This window comes from Solanum tuberosum, unplaced genomic scaffold (genome assembly GCF_000226075.1).
Source record: "Solanum tuberosum cultivar DM 1-3 516 R44 unplaced genomic scaffold, SolTub_3.0 scf00268, whole genome shotgun sequence".
NCBI lineage: Eukaryota > Viridiplantae > Streptophyta > Magnoliopsida > Solanales > Solanaceae > Solanum > Solanum tuberosum.
The window spans coordinates 346,126-369,766 of record NW_006239190.1 but is presented as its reverse complement, the minus strand read 5'-3'; the positions used below and the strand labels follow the sequence as shown (position 1 = coordinate 369,766).

The 23,641-nt window shown below is 32.9% G+C and overlaps 3 protein-coding genes across 4 annotated transcripts; all 3 read left to right on the top strand.

The window, feature by feature from the left end:
• Positions 1 to 8,825: 8,825 nt before the first annotated feature.
• On the top strand, positions 8,826 to 12,291 carry LOC102595692 (metacaspase-1-like). The gene is made up of 5 exons (XM_006358119.2): positions 8,826 to 9,402; positions 10,939 to 11,269; positions 11,464 to 11,584; positions 11,690 to 11,896; positions 12,012 to 12,291. Exons 1-5 carry the CDS (start codon positions 9,027 to 9,029, stop codon positions 12,069 to 12,071), a joined length of 1,095 nt encoding a protein of 364 aa, XP_006358181.1. The 5' UTR covers positions 8,826 to 9,026; the 3' UTR covers positions 12,072 to 12,291.
• Positions 12,292 to 12,769: 478 nt separating this feature from the next.
• LOC102595361 (putative pterin-4-alpha-carbinolamine dehydratase) lies at positions 12,770 to 15,414 on the top strand. Its single transcript, XM_006358118.2, has 3 exons — positions 12,770 to 13,185; positions 14,677 to 14,872; positions 15,115 to 15,414. Exons 1-3 carry the CDS (start codon positions 12,841 to 12,843, stop codon positions 15,204 to 15,206), a joined length of 633 nt encoding a protein of 210 aa, XP_006358180.1. The 5' UTR covers positions 12,770 to 12,840; the 3' UTR covers positions 15,207 to 15,414.
• Positions 15,415 to 20,512: 5,098 nt separating this feature from the next.
• LOC102594810 (superoxide dismutase [Fe], chloroplastic) lies at positions 20,513 to 23,584 on the top strand. Of its 2 annotated transcripts, none has more exons than XM_006358117.2 (9): positions 20,513 to 20,719; positions 20,795 to 20,838; positions 21,024 to 21,092; positions 21,768 to 21,956; positions 22,358 to 22,529; positions 22,618 to 22,736; positions 22,842 to 22,868; positions 22,996 to 23,019; positions 23,130 to 23,584. In XM_006358117.2, the coding sequence occupies exons 1-9, from the start codon at positions 20,662 to 20,664 to the stop codon at positions 23,334 to 23,336; spliced, it is 909 nt and encodes a 302-aa protein (XP_006358179.1). In that variant the 5' UTR covers positions 20,513 to 20,661; the 3' UTR covers positions 23,337 to 23,584. The 2 variants fall into 2 exon arrangements, with proteins under 2 accessions (XP_006358179.1, XP_006358178.1); XM_006358116.2 differs by having other exon boundaries at positions 20,514 to 20,719; positions 21,018 to 21,092.
• Positions 23,585 to 23,641: the final 57 nt, after the last annotated feature.

Genomic DNA, 23,641 nt, shown 5'->3' with positions numbered 1-23,641 from the left:
ATATGACTCATTTAAGCTAGAGTTTGGGTATTTGTTTGTAGGAGATGAAACTCAATTTTTGTATGATATTTTTATAAAATTACTACAGTAAAAGTGTGTATAAACATCTCTTGAATACACTTTTATATAAGGTTGATGCATTATTTAATATTGTATTCGTTCTAATTTATGTGAGACACTTGGTTTAAAAGTTATTTTTTATCCTTAATAAATGACTTATAGTCTAACGAATGTCTAATGTTCCTGAGACTATAAATTTTCAAAGATTTCCTATTTTTCTTTAACTTTATGCCTCGTCAATTGAAAAGATTTTTTTATATATATATGCGCGCAATCTTATTTATACACTATAGTCTATAGTGTATAAATATGGTTGAAAAAAATTGATTAGGTGGATGTATAGACTAAAATTTGTTATCTCCTGTATTCAGATTTTACAAACCAGAAATAATAAAAGATGAAAAGAAAAAGAAAAGAACTATCCGAGTCCACAGAACCCACTGTGTGTCCTTAATTTAATCCCCTCAAGTATCTGAGGTTGCAGATTAATTCCTCCCAAGATAAAATGGATTAACCATTAAAGAAGTAGCGGTACCTCAGACTTCGATAATTTCAACGAACTCAAAATGACAGCAACAAATCACACACACAGACACGGTCGATCAATTTTATTTTGTAAGGAATGTATGCAAAAGCAGGGAAGAATTCAATGCAGATAAATGAGAGAAAGCCTCTTTATTTTATAGTCAACAAAGGGTAAACGTCACAACTCTTTGGAAAAAAAAGACAACCTTTCAGAAAGGTCACAACCTTTTGGAAAAGGCACAACCTTTCAAACGGTCACAACCATTTAGAAAAGATATAACCTTTCATAAAGGTCACAACCCTTCGGCAATGTCACAACCCTTCATTTCCTGTTCACACCTTTAAAACCCAACAATCCCCCACATGAATAGGGAATGGCTATTGTTAAAACATTTGCAATAAAAACTGTGTGACTCGTAACTAAGGATTGATTGCATCTGGATAAGTGGGTTTCCCTTTGAACTTTCCATAGTGAACATATATCGGATATACTCGGTCAATCGGTAGATTTGATATCTTTAAACTGTCGAGTTTTGGTGTATACCTAGACAACATAAGTCACACAATCAACCCTTGAACTGTTTTTGGTTCTCATTGTTTTGTTCGTTTCAGCCATAAACATGTCTTGGTTTATAAATGCATAGAGAACTGGCCTTACTGGATTCTCCTTGAAGCGGCTTACACTTCACACTTACATAGGTGATTTCTAAATGTGTTATCCCGTAGATACACCATTTGATATACCCTGTATCAAATTTAGAAATCATTAAAAAGACCTAATTACTTTATCCTTGTTACTGAACATTGTCTTATCATGAGAATGAACCATAAATAATATTTTGACAACGTTGAACCATCATCAATGACTTTGTTTTGAAAGTGCAAGAGAGAAGGGGGAGGGGGGGGGTGAATTGCTATTTTTCAATTTTTCCTTAAGAGTAGTTGACTTAAGGTGAAACTTAGTCGACTACTGATAGCAGATAAGAGTTAATCAAAAAACTGAAAAGTAAACTTGACACAAGACATTTTTATACTGGTTAGGATCCAATGTGGATCTTACGTCTAGTCCCCTTGGGTTGCAAGGGTGTTCTCTTCAAGCTGTTGAACTTTTGGTGTGAGTACAGGGATGAGTGTAAACAGTTTACACTCAGTGTTTGTTTCACTCTCTTTTTGTTTTGATACAAAACCTTACCAACAATATTTATCTCTCCTCTCTTTTTTGTTTACACAATAGAACTAGGTAATACAATGCTTGATAATAATAGAGAAGGGAATGTGAGATGATTCCAGACTTGTTGTACATTCCTTTTTGTCAATCAAGCCTTTATTTATAGTGTTTGAAGTCTCGAATCTTTTCAGTGAAGAGATAGCAACCCAAGAGATTTGATCCTTGGAAAAGAAGGCAAGTGATCCTAATTTTCCAAGAATAAAGCTCAAGACTGATTTTTAGTCTTGATTCTTGTTCAGCTTCCTTGATTGCCTTATTGATTAGAGTTGTTATAGCTTCCTTGATTGACTGTAGATTGTAGCCATTGTGTTCTTCAGTTTATCTTTGAATATTCAGCTTCCTTGATTAATTGTAGACTTGGCATCTTCAACTTTCCTTGATTGTTGATTGCAATATAGCCGTTGTATTCTTCATTGCTAGCTGTCGAGATATTCACCTTCCTTGATTAGTGTCTTTCGTGATCTGTGTATTCTGAGGATCTCTACATGGATCCTTGATTGATTGTTTATCAATCAAAATCCTTGATTGGTAATCTTCACTTGATTTATGGAGATCCATGATTGATTCTTTTCTTTTTTGATGATACGTTTGCCCTGCAAGGAAATAGGTTGTTTTTCATTAAAACTTTACTCTAACAATCTCCCTTTTTTTATGATGACAACATATAGTAGAGGTACTTCCCTGTTATAGTTGACTTGTATATCTGAGAGTTGATTTTCTCCCCATGAATGTAGCAGACTGTGGTTGACTAGTGGTGCTGAGTTCTCAACACACTCCCCCTGAGGATATGGAAGAGTTTTTCTTTGCTGTGCAGATAAATATTCATACAACCAGCGATCATCTCAATAGAGACATTTGAATCAATAGAGAGAATCACCGATATTAATACTGATAGCATAATGATAATTAAGATATCCTTGATTGTTAACTCTCCCCCTTTGACATCAGCAAAAAAGAAAGAATAAAGAGTTTCAACAAAAATACTAAGCAGCGAAGAGTCTTAAAATGAGCCACATGCTCAAAGCAAAAGTAGTTCAAAAACAAAAACCACGCAGAAATCAACGAGGACGCAGCAAACAATTAATGCACACAATAATTTTAACAAATTAACGGATTCTCAATTATATTTAAAGATTTTCAGAGAAAACAAAATCTTTCCTTCAAACGAGGTTTTGTAAAAATATCACCTAGTTGAAAATCAGTGCTAATAAAAGAAATTTCAATATCTCCGTTTAAAACATGATCTCAAATAAAATGATGTTTTATGTCAATATGTTTAGCTCGAGAATGATGCACATAATTTTTTGACAAACAAATGGCGCTAGAATTATCACACATAATTTTGATAGGTTTGAAGGATAAATCATAATCACTTAATTGATGAACCATCCACATAATTTGAGCACATCATTGATCAATGGCAATGTATTCAGCCCCTGTAGTCGAGAGAGAAACAAAGCCTTATTTTTTGCTGTTCCGGGAAATTAATGATTTTCCCAAAATTTGACATGTACCACTTGTACTTTTCCTGTCGTCCTTATCACCTGCATAGTCAGCGTTAGAAAATCCTTCAAAAAAGAAATTTTTCTCTTTTGGATACCATAAACCAACGGAAGTAGTTCCAACTAAGTAACGAAGAATACGCTTTACCGCCGTTAGATGAGATTCTTTAGGGGAAGACTGGAACCGAACACACTTGCACACACTAATTGAGAGATAAGTGCAACATGTGTCTCATTTCTTCTTGATGCTCGAGTTTTTATACCTTCACTTGAATTCTGATAATAAATTTTCTTGGATAATCTGGTTCACTTCTCCATTCATTTGGGACAGTTTCGACTATAGGACCTATGGAAGGTTCTTCTGTAGTCGATTGTTCAGTACTACTAGGCTCCCTTTTGATTGGTGTAGAAAGTTGACTTTCTTTATCATCAGTATTTATTCTTGTCTCAACAGATTTATTTAGAATCATCAAAAATAACATGAAGGATTCTTCAATATGTAAAGTACGCTTATTAAAGACTCGATAAGATCTACTAGAGTTTAAGTAACCAAGAAATATACCGTCATCGCTTCGTGCATCAAACTTACTGATATTGTCTTTGCCATTGTTGTGAACAAAACACTTGCACCCAAATGGATGGAAGTAACTGATGTTAGGTCGTTTACCCAAATCACTAATTTTATGTCACTAGTATTTTTTCCACTTTCTGTCACAATTGGACAGACCACTTAGTATTTAGAATACTAAAATAAAGATTCAATCTTTGTATAATTTGTTTCTAGTTTAACGATGAAATTTTTATATTCTTCTAATCGTTAACCGAATGAACTTTGAATTCTAATGAAGTTTTAATATTCTTCAAATCAGTTTCACATTCAGACAGAGTAGTACCAAAAAAGGTTTTGATCTCCAGAAACCTCAAATACAACACTGTTTCTAGCTAACGATGAAGATTTTATCTTTTTTCAAATCATTTAGCCTTAATATTCCTGACGAAGATTTTGTACTCTTCAAGTCAAAATATTCATTCAAATAATGTATTTAATAAATTGGTGAAGTTTCTATATTCTTTGAATCAAAGGAGTAAAAAAAAATCAGAAGATTTTAGTCTCCAAAAGTCAAACACAATCAAATTTCACATAGAGTAGAAAACTACAAAAGTTTTTTATTTTCATCCATTAAACAAATTACATATTAATAATAATAAAGACATATTCTGAGATCATCACATAATGACCATCTATCCTAACATTTATGAAATAAATCTCATAACTTATATAGGATAGAAAAAAGAAAATAATAATCACGAGAAATAAAGATAGAACCTGATTTTTACTCTCATTGAATCATATTTTATCTGTCAGCAATGATTCCATGCAAGTCACTTTTCTTGCTTTTTTTTTTCTTTTCTCAGTTTCCATCATATTCCAATTTTCCTTAGAAGACATTGAATTTCAACGAAAAACTAAACTCACGTTGAAATATTGTTAGGAGACAACATCTGTTCATTTAATTCTTCTCATAGTCATATAGAACCAAGTATATAGGAAAACAAATTAAAATGCATATCTCAACATTTATTCACAAAATAACTTTTCTCATTGAAAAGAAAATTGAAGGGGTGCGTTGCTTCAATGCACTTGGGAAGAAAATAAAAATAATTTTACCCATCCAAGGAAAACTTACTACAGAAAATATACTCAAACACATTAAAGTAGCACTAATTCATCCCAAATCTCCTTTATCATATGATAAAATAATTCTATCTTTTTTTCAACAAAAAGAACACAGAAAATACCATCAATATTAAATTTCTTAAGCTTGTTATCTCCTGTATTCAGATTAGCAAACCAGAAATAATAAAATATGAAAAGAAAAAGAAAAGAACTATCTAAGTCCATAAAACTCACTGTGTGTCCTTAAGAAATTTAATCCCCTCAAGTACCCTAGGTTGCAGATTAATTCTTCCCAAGATAAAACGGATTAACCATTAAAGAAGTAGCGGTACCTTAGACTTTGATAATTTCAACGAACTCAAATGACAACAACAAATTACACACACAGACACGATCGATCGATTTTATTTTGTAAGAAATGTATGCAAAAGCAGGGAAGAATTCGATGCAGAAAAATGAGAGAAAGCCTCTCTATTTATAGCCAACAAAGGGTAAAGGTCACAACTCTTTGGGGGAAAAAAAGACAACATTTCAGAAAGGTCACAACCTTTACGAAAAGGCACAACCTTTCAAACGGTCACAACCCTTTAGAAAAGACACAACCTTTCATAAAGGTGACAACCCTTCTGCAAAGTCACAACCCTTCATTTCCTATTCACACCTTTAAAACCCAACAAAAATATGATTATGTACGTAGGTATAATATGGTGGCCATTATATTTTTTTAAAAAAAATTATTTTTTAAATAAAATGGTCAAAAATATCATCGAACTATTAAAAATAGCTCATATTTATCCTTTATTTGTTTTTGGTATTAAAAGTACCCTTGCCGTCTATTTTTTAGACCACGTACAAATATTCTTAGATCACTATTTTAAAATGCAGGAGGCGTGAGGCGGGGTGATTTACTTAGCATAGGGCAAGGCATACACCTCGAGACGAGGGGCGTAAGCCCTATAGATTTTTAAATTTTTAATTTACAATATATAATATAATAATATAACAGCACAAAATTATAAAAAAAAATACATCAATAATTTGAAAATGAAACTTCTAACATCATTATACAAATATAAATAATCTAATATCTTACCTTTCTAATAATAGAAGAATCATTATTTCTAAAAATATATTATTAGCATATTGTACAATTTACCCCCCTCCCCCACAGAAAGGCGAAAATTACGTGTTTAAGCAAACATATACTAGTTAATTTGTTAACATAGCTATAGTTTGTATTAATTACAATTCGCGACCTACTTTTAGCTATAATTATGCGACTCAGCTTTTTAGTTTTATATAATTCGCATGTTTATATAATTCGGAATTTGTATAATATAATTTGTATAATTTTTGTATGATTCAGAATTTGTATAATATAATTTGTATAATTTTTTACACTTCTGATGTTTGTAATTGTATAAATTCATTATTTTGAGTTTATACAAAAATAACTGAATTATACAAATGTGCCTACGAATTATACAAACCTGCGAATTATACAAACCCGTGAATTATACAAACGAGGCAGCTTAAACTGTAGCTACAACCCATAAATATGCAAACTATAGTTATGGAGCATAATTAAGTTTATTATAGTGGTTATTTGCGAAAGTTCCCCTTAAGAAAATAATCAATAAAACTTATAAGTATTATAATAAAAACATCACTCTGTCAAGAAAAAAAATTAATTTCAAATAACTAAATAAAATATGATAATTTTTAGGCAGATGACAAAAAACATGAACCGCTAAATGCACCTTTCTTTTTCAAATCTCAGGGACATGGTCTAATCATGAGGAGATCAATGATAAGTGAAAAAGTAAAATTTCGCTACGTATTTTTAAAAAGAAATATTACGCAATATATAATCACCCTCACAGTGTTACCAAATAGTAAATATGTGATACTTCAACTTGTTATTTGAGTTACTCTCAATTTTTTATTTCTATAGATTAAAAAACTATTGAGTATTCATTTATTCAAGAATTATGAGGATCGACAATGTTAACTATAAAATTTAACACATAATTTGTGTAAGATTTGTTAGATGAGTCCCGAGCATTGGGTTGAGCGTGCTTAGGGTGTACAAGTGGACGCTTAGAGCGTAAATCTTACAAAACTGAGTTACACTTGAGTCTTGAGGTGTTTTGCTAGAGCCCTGCCCCGAGGCGAGTCCCAATAGAGTCTTTTAAAACACTGCTTACGATTAACGGATATCCACATAAGCCATTTAGATTGTTGACATGAAAGTCCAACATGACAAAAAAAGGAACAAAATTGTCCTCGAACTATCAGAATCATTTTCTTTTGGTGAGGTTTTGGATGGGTTTAATATAATAATTATTATTTTATGCCGATGTTAAGAAAAAATAATTAAAATTATACGTTCAATTAAAATATTTCAATTTCAACTGAACTCAAGTATTGAGAAAAGAAAGCTTAATTTAAAATTAAGATATACTTTTAAACAATCACAAATCAAGTTCGAGTTTAAAATTATCCCAAATTTTATGAAACGAACTTTAGCATACAAATACAGTAAGACTATTTGTAAGTTGCTAAATATCGAAACCTCAAGTTAAGTTGCATATAGTAAAAGATGGCACTTACTAAAAATCTTCGTTAAGTCAAAATATGTCACATAAATTAAAATGAAAACCGCATAATAATACAAAATAAAATAAAATAAACGTCTTTTGATTCAAATATATCCGATCTTCTTTCTCTAAATGCAGAAATTATACTATTTTTAGAAAATAATTTTTATTTTAAGTACTATAAAAAAATTATTTCTAATAGAATAAGTTGTGTTGCGTACTCGTGCTCATACCAAGTTAAAATAGAAGAGTTATAAATTTATATATACCTTATGATACTTGGACAAAAATATGTTAGGTAAGATCACTTGTTGATAGGATGAGTAATTTTCAATAATTTAAAGGCAATTTTGATCCTTTTTTTTTGTCCGGTAGGACTGTCATATAAGCTCTAATAGTAAGACTAACTATAAAAGGGTATTTATGGCTTAAAAATAAATTTAAAAAGATATTTTAAGGAGAAAAAGGTTTGATATATCCCCAATTTTGCTATTTAGAGTTGATATACTATTTATTATGAAAGTGACTCATATATATATATTCTTATTGTTACACAAATGGTTAACATATATCCTTTTCTTCTTACGAAGGTGAAAAAATAATTTAAAAAACAAATCCATGTAAGAGTACATGTGATCCTTCTCACATATTTTTTTTCTTTTGACTATTTTTATCCATAGAATAATTTGAATTTATTATTTTGATGATCAAATTTATTTTCTTGTAAGATTTATTATAGGTGCTTCAATATATTTTTTTATAGATAGGAAAATTAAATTTAAGTATAGCTGAAAAAATTAATTTTTTTCAACTATTAATTTTCAATTTTTTCCATTTACATTTCTTTCTTTTTTTCCTCTTATTTTTACACTAAAGAATGAACGAAAAAAAAAATAAGAATTAAAAACTCAAATAATAATTAAAAAAAAAGTCAAAAATGATTTATGTGTGGGAAGATCAAGTACATATTTTTTTAAAACTAAAAAAAATTAATATTATTTTTTCCTTTTTGTAGTTATAGGAATATATATGAGTCATTATTATCATGATAGAAATATATATGAGTTACTTTTGTAATTAGGAATATATCAAGTCATTTTCCCTATTTATTTATTTTTAAATACAAACAACAAACGAGGATAAAGGTAAGTTATTTCAAATAATTTGAGAGTATTTTTTCAAATTATCAATTAATTATGGGTAGCCATCCATCAGAGTAGAGCAGCAGTCTGCATGAAAGTCAACACGGAGCCTTCGTTTCCTCTTCCATTCTCCTTCTTACCAACTCCCCCTTCTCTTTTTCACTTCATTTTTTTTTTTTCTGTATAAATAGATTCACTCTTTTTCTTTCACCCACCAATCCATTATTAATTCATAAAAAGCATCACCATTTTCAATTATCTAATTAATTGAAAGTAGAAGGGAAAAAAAAAATGATGATGCTTGTCAATTGTTCTAAGTGCCACACCCCCTTACAACTCCCACCAGGTGCAAAGTCCATTCGCTGCGCCATCTGCAGAGCCGTCACACTAATTGCTGATCCTCGCACTGCTCCGCCAACACCGCCTTCCGCTTACAATAACCACTACTATCCGCCTCCGGCCCCTGCTCCTGCTCCGTCTACTTATAATCACCACTCGAGTAGTTCCGGTCAAAATTCATCGTCACGAAAGAGAGCTGTGATTGTAGGGATTTCGTATAAGAATACGAGGAATGAACTGAAGGGATGTATTAATGATGCTAAATGTATGAAGTTCTTGCTCACTAATCGATTCAACTTTCCTCAAGACTCAATTCTCATGCTTACTGGTATATATATATTCTCATATACTTAAAAACTCTTTTCGATCAATTTTAACTCGTCTCATCTTGACTTTGACTTGTAATTCTGAGGTAGTTTTCAATTGATTATGCTTTGTGTGCCCCTTTTTTATCGAGAGAGATTAAATTACATTGATCACTTTATGACCTCCAGCTATTAGAGGGATTCTAAAAATTGGGTCTTGACCTGTTATATACCTAACTCATTTTGACCCAAGTAAATTTAAATTGGATTGAGTCTTGATCCGTCCAAATTTAATCCAATCTGCCCAATTGCCACCCCTAATTTTATGTTTTTTATTTGTTATTTGAACGACTGCAATGACTTTTAAATGTCAAAAAACCAACTAATATTGTAAGTATATTTCCTCGTCCATGGTTTTTCTCCTTGTACAAAAACTTTTGTCTTGGTTCTTCTCATATGAACTTTTTGTATGCTTCATTATCAATTTTTGCTTTAGTTTGGTTCTTTGTGTTATCAAATCTTTTCAGTACTAGTTTTGTAGACAAATATTACCACTGAGCTCTTACTAAAGCCAAATCTTGGGTTGCCATTGTTCAGCTTAAGCTAGTATGATATTTAGAGACTATGTTTTATTTAACAAATCGTATTTAAACAATAATGTACTGGTATTTTCTTTATCAGCTAGGAGTAACTTTTAGCTACAATTTAATTATAAGTAAGTCAAATTAACTTCTAAAACTGTGATTAATCAAACAGTATTGCATAAGAAAGACAGGAGGAATAACTTGAAGAGACAGAGGGAATAACATTAAATAAAATAATTTCTTAAAAGGTATACTCAATATGCCCTTTATTTTCTTCTTCACACCTTTATGTGACAATAACAGCTTTCTCCAAAGGAGTGTGTTGATGTAATATGGATGTGAGATGAAAATGCTGGAACAAGCAGTATACTTAACTACTACGCATAACTCCATCATTAATGAAAAAATAAGCTTATCACGTTTGCTACTTCGCATCATGACTTTACAATCTGAAAACACTGTACAGGCTTCCCCAAGACTGTAAAAAACTCGTGATGCTGTGTATGGATTCTCTCTTTATCTGTTCGTTTTGTATTGATTCGCTCAGTATCAAAGCGAAAAAATACAAAGTGAATTGATACACTGATACTGATATAGAGCGAATTGATACAGCTCCAAACGAAAAAAAATTCTATAAAGAACAACCCTGACATAGAAGTCTCCTATCTTTCCTTGTTTTAAAATCTTGAAAACTTCGTGCATTCTTGTACGTGGTGGCTGAGTGTTACTTTTTGCTCTGATGTTTGGTGTCTCGTGAACAATTCATAAAGGCTATGTCATTTATCCCCTTTTAGTTTGATTCTGTGTTAATTTTTGGGAGGAGATGTGATGAGGAGTGAGGATCTAGATCAATAATTTTTTTGTTTTAATTATATACCATTGCATGTTCTCATGTTATATAGTAATACAGACAGACTCACTATTAACTAGTCCTAACTCTGAAATGTCCATTTCCCTGTGGAAGTATACTTTCAGAAGAAGAGAGAGATCCATACAGAATTCCGACAAAACATAATATAAGAATGGCAATGTACTGGCTTGTGCAAGGTTGTCAGGCAGGGGATTCTCTGGTGTTTCATTATTCTGGTCATGGTTCACAACAAAGGAATTACACTGGAGATGAAGTTGACGGGTTCGATGAAACACTTTGCCCCTTGGATTTTGAAACTCAAGGAATGATTGTTGATGATGAAATTAATGCAACACTTGTTAGGCCTCTTCCGCGTGGAGCTAAGCTTCATGCTATTATAGATGCTTGTCACAGTGGTACTATGCTTGATCTACCATTTCTTTGTAGGATGGACAGGTCTGTAGCACTACGTTCTTTTTCTGCCTTGTGCTAGATTGTGTCTCTGAGAAACAACCTCTCTACCCTCTACCCTCTCTAGTCCTCACTTGTGGGACTATACTGAGTATGTTGTTGTTGTTGTTGCTCTCAGTGTAACCTTTTCAAGATCATTTAATACCTATTATATGATATTTGATGTCCTTTGGTTACAGGACTGGACGTTATGTATGGGAAGATCATCGTCCTCGATCAGGAGCATGGAAAGGAACAAGTGGGGGAGAGGTCATATCCTTCAGCGGTTGTGATGATGATCAAACCTCTGCTGATACAGATGTAAAATTCCTGCATCCTCTTTAATTTTGAATCCGGGATATTGAAATTTATCCGACTAAATCCATCTAACTAAGCCGATTAAATGAACCTTCTGATTGATGGCAGAATTTGTCCAAGGTCACTTCAACTGGTGCGATGACCTTTTCCTTCATCCAAGCAATCGAGCAAGGAAAAGGAACTACATATGGAGGTATTCTAAATGCAATGAGATCTGCCATTCGCAGTTCTGATAATGGTGTAGGAGGTGGCATTGTGACATCTCTTCTGACAATGCTGATTACCGGAGGAAGTGCTGGGGTTGGAATGAGACAGGTACCTTTTGCCAAACGAATATGTTCGTTTAATTCAATTGTTTGAAACATAAATGTCTAGTTATTTCGAATCAATATTTTGATGTCGAAATTGTTGTTCTCATCTTTTGTTTCAGGAGCCACAATTGACAGCAAATGAGCCATTTGATGTGTACACCAAGCCATTTTCATTGTAGCATCAAGCAACACTACCAACCCAAGGTTTTCAACTTTTCAATTAGCTTTTGGGTGTTGAGTTCATGTACAGTTACTAAGAAGGCAGTTGTAGGGTATTAAGATTCTTATATTCTTCAATTTCATAAATATTAATCATTCATGTAAAACTATGATTGCTGTAATACGACTTTCATCGAAATTTCTGGAGTATAAATCCATATTTGTTCTTTACCAGTTTCATATTCTTCTTTCCTAATTCTCTCCACCCCGGGAAATCTACGAAGCAAATGAACTATGTAGACATGTGCATTCAAATTCCAAAATATTGATTGAAATCAGAATAATAAATCTTGCTTGTCAACAAAACACCTTAGTCCCTTGAGGCGACTTTGAACAGCTTTAACCATTGGGCTAACTTTTTTTTAGTATATCAAGATTTTTCAACAATTAGTATATATCAAAAATATTAATATTTAACATATATACTCGTAAAAAATTTCTGACAAAGGCTATTTATCTGACCATTCAAGGTTCGCCCCGATTGAAATAAACGATTTAATTCTACAACAAAAATCTGTGGTTGTCCAGGTAGATTGTAGATATACGGCCTGCAATTTGCCGCGTAGGACACGAAATCCGGAACTAAACCGCTTAAGTCTTGTGAACCGGATCCCAATTTTCGAACCGACCGGTTCCTTCAAAACACTAGTGATAAAATCACCACACATATCCTCTCTACCGTCTCTACTAAGAGCAGAGCAGAGCAGTGAACTCCTCTCTCTTTCTCAGATGGCTGCTGCAACTTATCTTTGTTTTTCTCCACCAATTTCAGTTTCTTCTCTCCCTTCACGCAAACCTAACTTTGTTACTCCCAATCTCCAGACCAGTCAATCTCGAATTTGCACAAGAATACGTTGCAATACAGACTTATTGGGTGATTTTGGGGCGAGAGACCCATTTCCAGCTGAAGTAGAGAGTAAATTCGGTGATAAGGTTTTGGGTTTTTCTGATACGGAGCACAAAATTCTCATCCCAGCTGCCTCTGCTCTGTCCCTTGCTAATCAGGAATGCACTGATATCTCTCCCAATCAGACTCCCTTGTCGGAATTTGAAGCTAAACAGCTTTTATTCAAGGTTAGATATACCAATTACTCGTTCCACCCCGCTCCCCTCCTTGAAGCCTAATCGAACGCACCCTTTCGTTTCTGTCCTTGTACTTATGCCTGCTCTCAGTATTTTCTTCATTTTTCTCTAGTTAATTTGTTGATTGGATGAAAATATAGGCCACTTAGAGTACATATTAAACTTTCTAGTTAGAAGAGGCACGAAGTTTAGTAAAACAAAAGAGACTTTTTAATCTTGTGGTATTCCCTTTCTTTGTGATCTAGGGGTGTATGGATAGGAACAAGTTATTTCGGGATAAGCTATCTCACCATTACGACAAAAATGATGAGATAAAAATCCAAGATACTTCCTACCATACGTGATCTGAGATTATTATACTTTATACATCACACCAAACGATTCCTTAAGGAATTAACTTAGAGAGTTAGTATCACAAACTAATGAAGGAAGTAAGACACTAAATAAATTGAAACAGGGCTGTTTGATTAGGCACAATAATTATGTAGTAGTATTACATTAGTGATGGAAAAAAAGAAATTTTTCAATGTCTCTGGTTGGGAAGTTTATTTGACAGGAAAACGTCTTTCATATTTGAATGCTTAATCCACTTAAATTGTTGAAAGTTGTGAAGTTGTTTACTTTGTATAAAATAAAATTATTTGTGGTAAGCATTTTGAAAGTAAGAATAGAAAATGTCATACGAGTTTAAGTGGGTGAAGTCTTTTAATTGAAGTTCTTCAGTTGAATATTTCGTGCTTACTCTTCGGATGATTTCACAAGGTTATACTCTCTTCAACAATCAGTGACTATCAATTGAGAGAAGAGAATGTAGCCTAGTATATCTCTTCCTGTTTCATAGCTAGGATTTTCGATGCGTGGCGATTTATAACATTCACGAGAAGAATTTCAAATTTTCAAATCATTTAGTCAGGAGGCAGGACTTGAGGAGTATGGTTTCCCCTGGAAATTCTTGAAATTAGAAAAAAATCATAACATGACAAGCTAGAGCCCAAGCTACTGTAATTTTTCTTCTAACAGAATACCCTTTGATGTAACTACATTGGGAAGGTGGAAATTCAGAAGGTAATAATAGATAAATGGCTGTCGGTGGTTTGACTGCGTGAATTACTGTAATGTTGGCTTCATGTAAACCTGGTTCTGTCAGCAAAGAACCAGGGGCGGAGCCAGGTAGTGCTGAACCCCCTTTGACAGAAAATTACACTATTTATATATGGTTGAAATTATTTTTTATGTATAAATAGGAGATGTTCAACCCCCTTTGACTTCTTCGTGTGTTTACCTTTCATATTTCGAATCGTCTTAAAGAAAATCTTGACTCCACCACTGGTGAGAACTGTGGTTTAATCAAGTAAAACCTAAGATCTTTAATAGGTTGAATTGGATAACATAGCATACACTGTGTTGTGGATAAACGAAAAGCATGCAAGTTATAGCGCCAAATTCGTTCTTCAGTTTGTTCTCTGATCCATATGGCTGCAGGTTGTTGGCTGGAGATTAGCAAATGAAGATGGGGTGCTTAAACTACAATGCACATGGAAATTAAAAGACTTCGATTGTGGGGTTGAACTGATCAATAGAATAGGCAAGGTGGTGGAAGGCACAGGGCACCTCCCCACTCTTCATCAATTAGAGCAGTCTAATCAAGTTCATGCTGAGCTGTGGACTCCTTCCATTGGTGAGTACAATTCCTCAGTCGCTCCTCTCCTCCCCCACCCTTCTTTAGTCGTTATCTCTAGCGTTGTTTGCAAATTCATCTGTAGCGTGTTCTAAGTGATAATCGTACTGACTTGCAGCAAAAATGGGTAAAACACTTGGCAAATTAAGTTTCTTACCAAACTTAACATCTTATTCCCCTCCCCGTCTCTTTTACTTGTGTTGGACTTCTTTAATGATCATAATGGTACACTCTAATTGCAGGAGGTTTGAGCTTGAATGATTTCATTGTAGCTTCTAAAATAGATCAGGTAAAGACATCGGACCTCGTACCAAGAAAAAGAGTCTGGGCATGAACAGACAATAACTTTGCGAATCATACAAAATACAGTTTCCAGAATTGCAGTTGCTTAACCTTCAGTGATGGCAATGGATTTTTTACTGCATTGATTCTGTATTAATTTTATTATTGATTCTAAACAAGGCCAATAGACAATGGTTCACCATTATCAAATTTTCTGAACCATGGATAATAGAAAATGTTAACATTTTCCAATTAGACAACTTTATTTCCCCATCTGATTGCTTTCCCTCCGAATGGGTGGGGTCCTATGTGGCTAGAACTTGGATCAGTTTCAATGCGGCTACTGAATATAGAATGGGAAACAAAAAAAAAGAAACTGATTCAATAAAAAATCTCCACCATAACTCTGAAACAAAACATATATTAATAGTCTTCAATCTTCCAATACATAGTAGTAGCAAAATAAGTACACTATTATACATCAAAAAATAAGAATACTCTGTTTTTCTCTTTATACTGATAATTTCTAGCCTACAGTATTCTTGGGAGTATTACAATCAGGGCAAGCACGGAGATGAAAAGCACATGATGCACAAACACGAAAATGGCCACAAGGCCAAATAATAGTAGCGGCATTTCCGCGGCATACATAACAGGTTCCACCCACACTTGGTGGTGGCTCCACCATACTTGGTGGTGGCAGCACCACCACATGAGGATCAACATGAGAGGACTCAACCGACTCCTGCTTCATTTGTGCCTCTAAGCGATGCACTGCATAAAGGCGAGAGTCCAGCACTGCACACCTCACATCAAGACTCGTAACTCTGTTTTGCAACTTTCGACTATGGTTAGTTAACAGGTTTACCTTCTTCTCCAATTCCATTATTCTCATCTTCGCCTGCCTTAATTCTTCCTCTTTCTCTACCAATTTTTTCCCTGCATCCCTGTTTGCCGCGCTTGAAATACTATTGAAGTGTCTCATATAAACATCAACCAACATGTTTTTCACTTGACCACTCTGCATCACATCAAACAATGTTCACCAATAGCGCAAATGAGTACATAAAATTTTGTTCAAAATGATAGAAATAAATGAATAAGGGTGTAACATACGTGTGATTCGATAACTTGATCCACACAATCATACATGCGTCTGATAGAACCAGGGACGACACAATCATCATCTTCTTCAGTTAATAAGGCAGTGAAGGAAGTGAAGGGCCTCTTCAAAAGTACTTCCACATTATCAGGTTCGGTAGGGGGCTGCATCTGCTGCTGGCTGTTGAAGTTGAAGGAGGACGGGGTAGGACAAAATTTCTGGAGGGCAGGCTGGAGGGGCAATAGTTTCGCGGGCATCCTTCTTTTCTGCTGCGATACTGCTGCAGAAGAAGGTTCCTCTTTCATTTCTTCCATCTTCCTCTTGTTCTTTGCATCAATACGAACCGCTGCACCAAATTCAAAAACATGTTACCACCTATTCTATCTATATATGTTGAATTAATAAACAAAAAAAATGAATAAATTAAAACGAACATCGTTTGGGAGGCATTGTTGCAGATCAATTATCTGGCAGAGGAGCCCTGATAATGATAATTTTAAGCGAAATAAAGAAGAAACTATAATTGCAGTGAAACGGAGAAGAAGAATAATAGTGAGGAGAAAAAGCCATCGGAGTTGAGTTTTTTAAAGAGAAGAAACGGTGGCAAACTTTCGCCAACAGAGACGATGCTTCACAATTCAGACGGGAAAGACGTTAGTTAGGCGCCAAAAAAAAAAAATTAAAATTAATTAATTTTATGATTTTATTTGTATTTAAAATAATATGGAAAATTATAATTTAAAAAATTATAAAAATTTATATTATAAAAATCATCTATTTTTACTATTAATATTTTAGAACTTTGAGTTAAACCACTCAAATTTTCGTATTAATAAAGAATTTTTTTTTACAATAACATCCAAGATAATGTATTACAACCAAATGACTAACATCTTATTAACTAGAATTAGTCTCTATTTTTATTAAATAATAATATTATTATTTATTATCTGAAGTAAAACCAAAACAAGTAGTGGTTAAGAATTAAAGCCTATTTGGGTCTACTTATTTAAATGTTTTTAAGCTAAAATAATTTTAAAACACTTATATACTCTATTATTTAAATAAGAAAAAAGAAGTGTTTATAAGTTATAAGTCAAAATAATAATAATTTTTTTTTAAAAAAAAAAGTTATAAATCAATCCAGATAATAATAAAAAGATTACTCTAAAGTACTTATATTATTATTATTATGTATATATTTATGATGCTTTAATAAAACTTAATTTTAAATCATTAATTTTATTGAGACACACTTAATTTAAAATAACTAATAACAAAACATAAATTTAAAAAATATTTTTTATAAGAGCTTAATTTTATGAAAAATCAAACACATTGTTCCAAGCACATGCAGCATAATTTTTAGTATATGGTCTATTAATTCATTCTTTCCGATTAAACTATTTTACGAATAATTATGAATAATTTGATATTTAATTAATTTCAATAATAATTCTTTACTAAATTGACTTGATATTTACTCTGCTTAGATGAGAGAATATTTTCAAGAATGTTGTTGTAAGCTCCAGGTAGAAAAAATGTTTTTGGTAACTCATCTAATTATATAATTGGTTTCTCTAATGAAAATAATTTCTACTATCTTTTTTAAAAAAAAGAGATTTATGAGAGATGGTATGATATACGCATCTCAATCATTTTCTTTTTAGATATTTATTTGTATCTTTAAGAGAAAGATCACCGAATAATACTTTCATGTTCGATAGGTGTACTATCATGTTGGTCTTGATGAAATTTGTATTCAGTCACTAATGGAGGTCGAATGATTTCGAAGGCCCACTTTCGTAGCAGCAGTTGTGGTGGCAACTTCATCCATTATTATGTGATTATTTCATAGCCATTTATGGATCAAGTAGAACCAAGGAAGATTCTTGACTCCTAGTATTGAACATACACATCAATGGATAAAAATAATAATCAATGTAGTTTTCAAAATAACAGTTTATTAATAAATTTCTACAAATTATAATTTCTAAACATAACTTTTCAGCAACGATTTAAAAAATTTAATTTCACTCAAATTACAACCTAAAATGGCAACAACTTCAAAATTTTAATTTTGCAAATTACATCCTTAAATATGAATTAAACAATCGCTGTCAAAATAAAGGAACCCAACAAGGTCAAATCTCACATAGAGTGAATTAAAGACAAACTGGAATTATGATTCTTAGATATCTAAATTTAAGTAGATAATTTATTATCAACTCATTCAAATGTGTTCATTGTGCAAAATTGACAAATCTGCTAGTCTTCTAAAGCCCCTCAGCTAGAGTAAGAGAACTTTACCCTAACTCTTTGCTAGCATTTGGGTGTCAAATTAATTTGTTCATCGTCATATGCCTCAAATTAGTTATCTTATCTCTAACTAAAGCAATAAGATGGGGTTGGTAGTCCCGAAATTCCCATCTTTTTTTTTCTTTCTATTTTTCGATTTCATAAGTGTGGTATCAGAACCGTTCATTGATCTCAATAAATTTATGAGAACATTAAGGAAGAACTTTCAATCACCTTTTTAATCTATTTTTATTTTTAATTCAATTTTAATTCGTGCTTTTATTTTTAATGCAAGACTATTTTTAATTGATTTTTAGCACATATTATTTTTAACCTTGTGTCTCAACCATGACAAGCAATATTCTCTCTTTCAGTGCCTCTCAAATCTTCATTAGAGAAAATGATTAAATTTGAAGAGTTAAGATGAAATCTTATTTTGAAACTTATAATTTGTGGAAAGTTATAATGAAAAATTAACCTCATACAATCACTCTCCAAAAATTCTACTGATATCAAATTAAACTTCATTCAAAAGAAAAAAATAAAATAATATAAAGCCAATATTATAATTCAATTTCCAGTTGCACATTTAATCTTCTCGAAATCATTGCATGTGAGATAACTAGAGAAGCTTGAAAAGAATTCGAAAAGGAATACCAAGAAAGTGAACAAGGCACACAATCAAATTATGAATTTGGAAAGAGATTTTAAATCTCTTCAAATGCAAAAATGTGAGATCATCACTAAGTATTCAGACATAATGTCTTTTGATTGTCAATGAAATTAGGTTGCTTGACGAAGATTTTAAATATAATAGAATAGTTGAAAAAAAATAAAATTATGACTAATTTTTCGAGAGATTTGAGTCTAAAAGCTTCACTTTGAAAGAGTCTAAAAATCTTTCTACTATCTTTTTGACAGAATTAATAAGTGTTCTTCAAATACAAAAACAAAGAAAAACTCTAAAACAAGATAAAGTTATTGAAGATATCCTTTACGCAAATCACCAAAAAAAAAGCTAATTATGTTTGTGGAGATTTGATGCACTATGTGAAAGTTGTCAACAAACAAGTCATGTTACAAAAGCGTGCAAGTTCAAAGACACTCAAGATATTTCATAAACACTAATTTCGCTTGGTAGAGTGTATTAGCAGAAATAATGCATTCATTAACTCTGTGTATTAGTAATACCTTGTTTGGTATACTTTTTCATGATATGGTTATTCACTCGGTGTATTAAGGTGTGTATAACTAACAACATAGATTTCTAGGTATTAGTAATGTAAGAAGTTTTAATACATGCATTAACCTCATTGTCCCTTAAAATCTTTTTTACATCTTTTTCATCATAATTGTGAAGGATATATTTATAAATAAATATTTTTATGCAATGTATGCTATTTTTAATACATCAAATCAAACAATACATAAAAAATAATCTATATATATAATTAATTCAACATTACTAATATACTCTATTTAGTATTATTCTTATACATTTGAGTTTTGACCAATCAAGCCTAATGTTAGAAGAAAAATGTGGGGAGAACGAAACTTTATTAGATTGTCACAACAGAATCCAGGAGAAGAGCATGTTTAAAAAATAATTAAGTAATTTAAGAAAAAATGTTTGAAATTTACTTTTCTTCTACTATATGATTAAACATTAATGACAGAATATTTTTATTTTTTATTTTAAGTTTAAAATATTTATAGTATTTATTTTCATTTCAAGTGCAGGATTTATATTAGTTATAAATTGTTATTTTTTAATTTAATATCTAAAAATATAACAGATATTTTTTAATTACTTATAAATAATGAGATATACCCTTATATTTAAATTAGTGAAAGAATCATTACAAAATTATTATTTATTCTCTTTTTAATTTTCTTTTCTAATTTCTTCCATTCCATAACACAATTTAAAAATAGAAGTATTTTGTATACATTAGAATGTGAATTATTGGAGGGTTAATTATCCTCATACCTCCAGGCTCCAACTTCACCTTTTTGAAATTTTGGCGACTACAGTTCACAGATAGCTTTTGCTGTTTTCCCCATAAGCAAAGCAGCCAAATTCAGCACACTCACAATTCAAGAACTAATGATGGCCGCCGCAATAGCTTCTGTTACTCTATTCTCTCCATTTCTTCCTTCCCCAGGTTCGGTTTTTTCTACCTTTCACTCCAAACTACTTTTTTCTGTATTTTTACGCTTAATTTGTATTGGTAATGTAGGATTTCATGAGTCATGTCTAAGCCTAAATTGGAGAATCCACAAGGTATTTCTGCTTTCTTGACGTTTTTTTCCGGTTAGATTTTGATAAGATAGACAAAAAGGACTTGATTATCTACTTGAGTTCATGTAGTACACATGGTGTTCGACGAAATGCTTCAGTGAGAACGAAGGCTCTGTTTTTTTTTTTTTTTTCTTATTGCTGAAGAGACTTTTTGGTTGCAGAAACAGTTAGCGAGGAAAGCTGGTCCTGTTAAAGTTACAGCTAAATTTGAGCTGAATCCTCCACCTTATCCTATGGTATTTATTGTTCCAACTTTCAAACAACATCGGAATTTCTTCTTTTTGTTAACTACATCCTGAATCTATCATCGTTGTTTGTTGTTTATTGTGTTTCAAGTATCGCACTATTTTGTGTTCTTGTTCCTTTCTTGTAGGATTTATAGTGCTTCCCTTGTTAGTTGCTTTGTTTTCTTATTCTTTGTAGTTTGTACTTGAATTTACAACACTTGGACCGAGGGTATTTCGAAAAGAGCCTCTTTATCTCCGTGAGGTAGTGGTAAGGTCTACGTACACTCTATCATTCCCAGACCCTACTTGTGGGATTCCACCGGGTATGATGTTGTTGTTGTTAACTACATCCTGAAAGTGTTTTTGTTATAGAAGTGTATTGACTGTGAGTGATATTGAGTACTATGATTCAGTTCCAAAATTGCTTAGGTTTATGGATTGGGAAAATCAAGTCTTGGAATGATGGGCTCCAATCGTAAAACCACAAAATGGTGTCCCTAACACTCCTGCTCTTCTCACCCTTCCCATTTCCCTATCTGAAGAATGATAATGCTTCAGCTTGAGTTTTTCAAATGAATAATAGACCTCTGTTCGAAGAAGAAGAAAACATGACCTCTTGCCTGTAACTTAGTTTCTCTCCTTCAATATGCTTTAGACATTTCACATGTGGATATCATGATGTAGAATGCTCTGGAGCCTCATATGAGCCGGACTACATTTGAATATCACTGGGGGAAGCATCACAGGGCCTATGTCGACAACTTAAACAAGCAAATAGTCGGAACAGAACTGGATGAACTGACGCTAGAGGACATAATACTTATTACATATAACCAAGGCAATCTCCTTCCACCATTCAACAATGCTGCACAGGTGAGAAACAGACAAGTAGATCCCTCACCCCCACCCCCATCCCCACCCTTTGTTACCTTCTTGAGGGGATCTCCAAGTGCAATGTCTATTTTGGAGAACAGAACTGGGTACCCCTAGTCTTTTATCATTCAGCTTCTCAATTAATTCTTCATCAAGGCTACACATTTTTTGTTTTACAATTGATAAGTGTATTCCAATTAGACCTTATGGTTGTAATGTTTATTTGTAATACATATTTGATTAAGATCACAGTTAGGTGTTGAGAATTACATAGAAGTTCTACCAATAAGTGAAGAAATATCATAGAGAAGTCCAATGGCTCGATAGTTTCATGTGTTTTGGTTGATATTCTCCATCTAATTCAACGTCTTTTATATCCCCCTGGCCCTCTCTCTATACAGGCTTGGAACCATCAATTCTTCTGGGAGTCTATGAAACCTGGTGGAGGAGGAGAGCCATCTGGTGAACTATTAAAATTAATCAACAGAGACTTCGGCTCCTTTGAAGCATTTGTTAAAAAATTTAAGGCGGCTGCTGCAACACAATTTGGTTCTGGGTGGGCTTGGCTTGCATGTGAGAAATTCTTTACCTTTTATCTGCATACTTACTTGTTCCTGTAACCCTGACTGTAATCTTAATGCTTCTTCTACTCACTTTGCAGACAAAGCAAATAGACTTGATGTAGGAAACGCGTCAAATCCCCATCCTTCCGATGAGGACAAAAAGCTTGTAATTGTGAAAACACCTAATGCTGTAAACCCCCTCGTTTGGGATTACTCGGTGAGTAGAACTGCATTCTTCTCTGTTGCTTTGGTGGAGGTTTCAAATTCTAGCATGGTAGTTATAATCATTAGGTGAATCTCACAACTGTCTTATTGGATGCAGCCACTCCTCACTATAGATGTTTGGGAGGTACGCAGAACGTGCTCTTTTGCCCATATATTTGATTCATTTTGGTCCATATCTTTTTGCTATTTGGTGATAGTAATGGTTATTGATACCAAATCTAATTTTCTAAATCTTTTATTTGAAACTGCAGCATGCTTACTATCTGGACTTCCGGGTAAGCCTAGCTGATAAAATTGCTTAAATATGTCCTGGGTTTTCCTATAAAATTCCTATAGAAAAAATTGTGCTGGTCTAATGGTTGCACTGTCTTCTCTTTTCCTCTAGAACCGGCGCCCTGACTACATATCAATCTTTATGGAGAAGCTTGTATCATGGGAGGCAGTGAGTTCTAGGCTTGAAGCAGCTCAAGCTCAAGCTGCTGAGCGGGAAAAAGAAGAAGAGAGGAAGAAGAGAGAGGAGGAAGAGGAGTATCAAGCCGGTAATGAAATTAGAGAGATGTATGTGGAAACTACAGATTCTGAGGCGGACTAATTTGCGTCATTCCTCTCAAGTTCAGTTTTGGAAATGGTATCAAGTCAATTTTGCGAAAGCAGAATAAAACGGCTTAGCAAGATAAAACTGGAGTTAGGATGTTAGAAGTGTAACGAATGTAATAGCAAGATAAAGCTGGGATTTTGATGTTAGAAGTAGAATTACGATGTGAGAAGTACATGTATAGTGAAATTCATCTGATTTTGATTCCTTATAATTGCCCAGTGCATCATACTAATTTCGAATGATACAGAAAGCTTTCGATATTGCAGGTGCTAGAAAGAGGTTTTTATATTAGATAGCAT

Coding starts and splice junctions, on each gene's coding strand:
- LOC102595692 (XM_006358119.2), top strand. CDS start 9,027: ATGATGATGCTTGTCAATTGTTCTAAGTGCCACACCCCCTTACAACTC. Junction 9,403..10,938: donor CTCAATTCTCATGCTTACTG/GTATATATATAT, acceptor GTATACTTTCAG/AAGAAGAGAGAGATCCATAC. Junction 11,270..11,463: donor TTTCTTTGTAGGATGGACAG/GTCTGTAGCACT, acceptor CTTTGGTTACAG/GACTGGACGTTATGTATGGG.
- LOC102595361 (XM_006358118.2), top strand. CDS start 12,841: ATGGCTGCTGCAACTTATCTTTGTTTTTCTCCACCAATTTCAGTTTCT. Junction 13,186..14,676: donor CTAAACAGCTTTTATTCAAG/GTTAGATATACC, acceptor ATATGGCTGCAG/GTTGTTGGCTGGAGATTAGC. Junction 14,873..15,114: donor GCTGTGGACTCCTTCCATTG/GTGAGTACAATT, acceptor CTCTAATTGCAG/GAGGTTTGAGCTTGAATGAT.
- LOC102594810 (XM_006358116.2), top strand. CDS start 20,662: ATGATGGCCGCCGCAATAGCTTCTGTTACTCTATTCTCTCCATTTCTT. Junction 20,839..21,017: donor TAAATTGGAGAATCCACAAG/GTATTTCTGCTT, acceptor TTTTGGTTGCAG/AAACAGTTAGCGAGGAAAGC. Junction 22,530..22,617: donor TGGGTGGGCTTGGCTTGCAT/GTGAGAAATTCT, acceptor CTCACTTTGCAG/ACAAAGCAAATAGACTTGAT.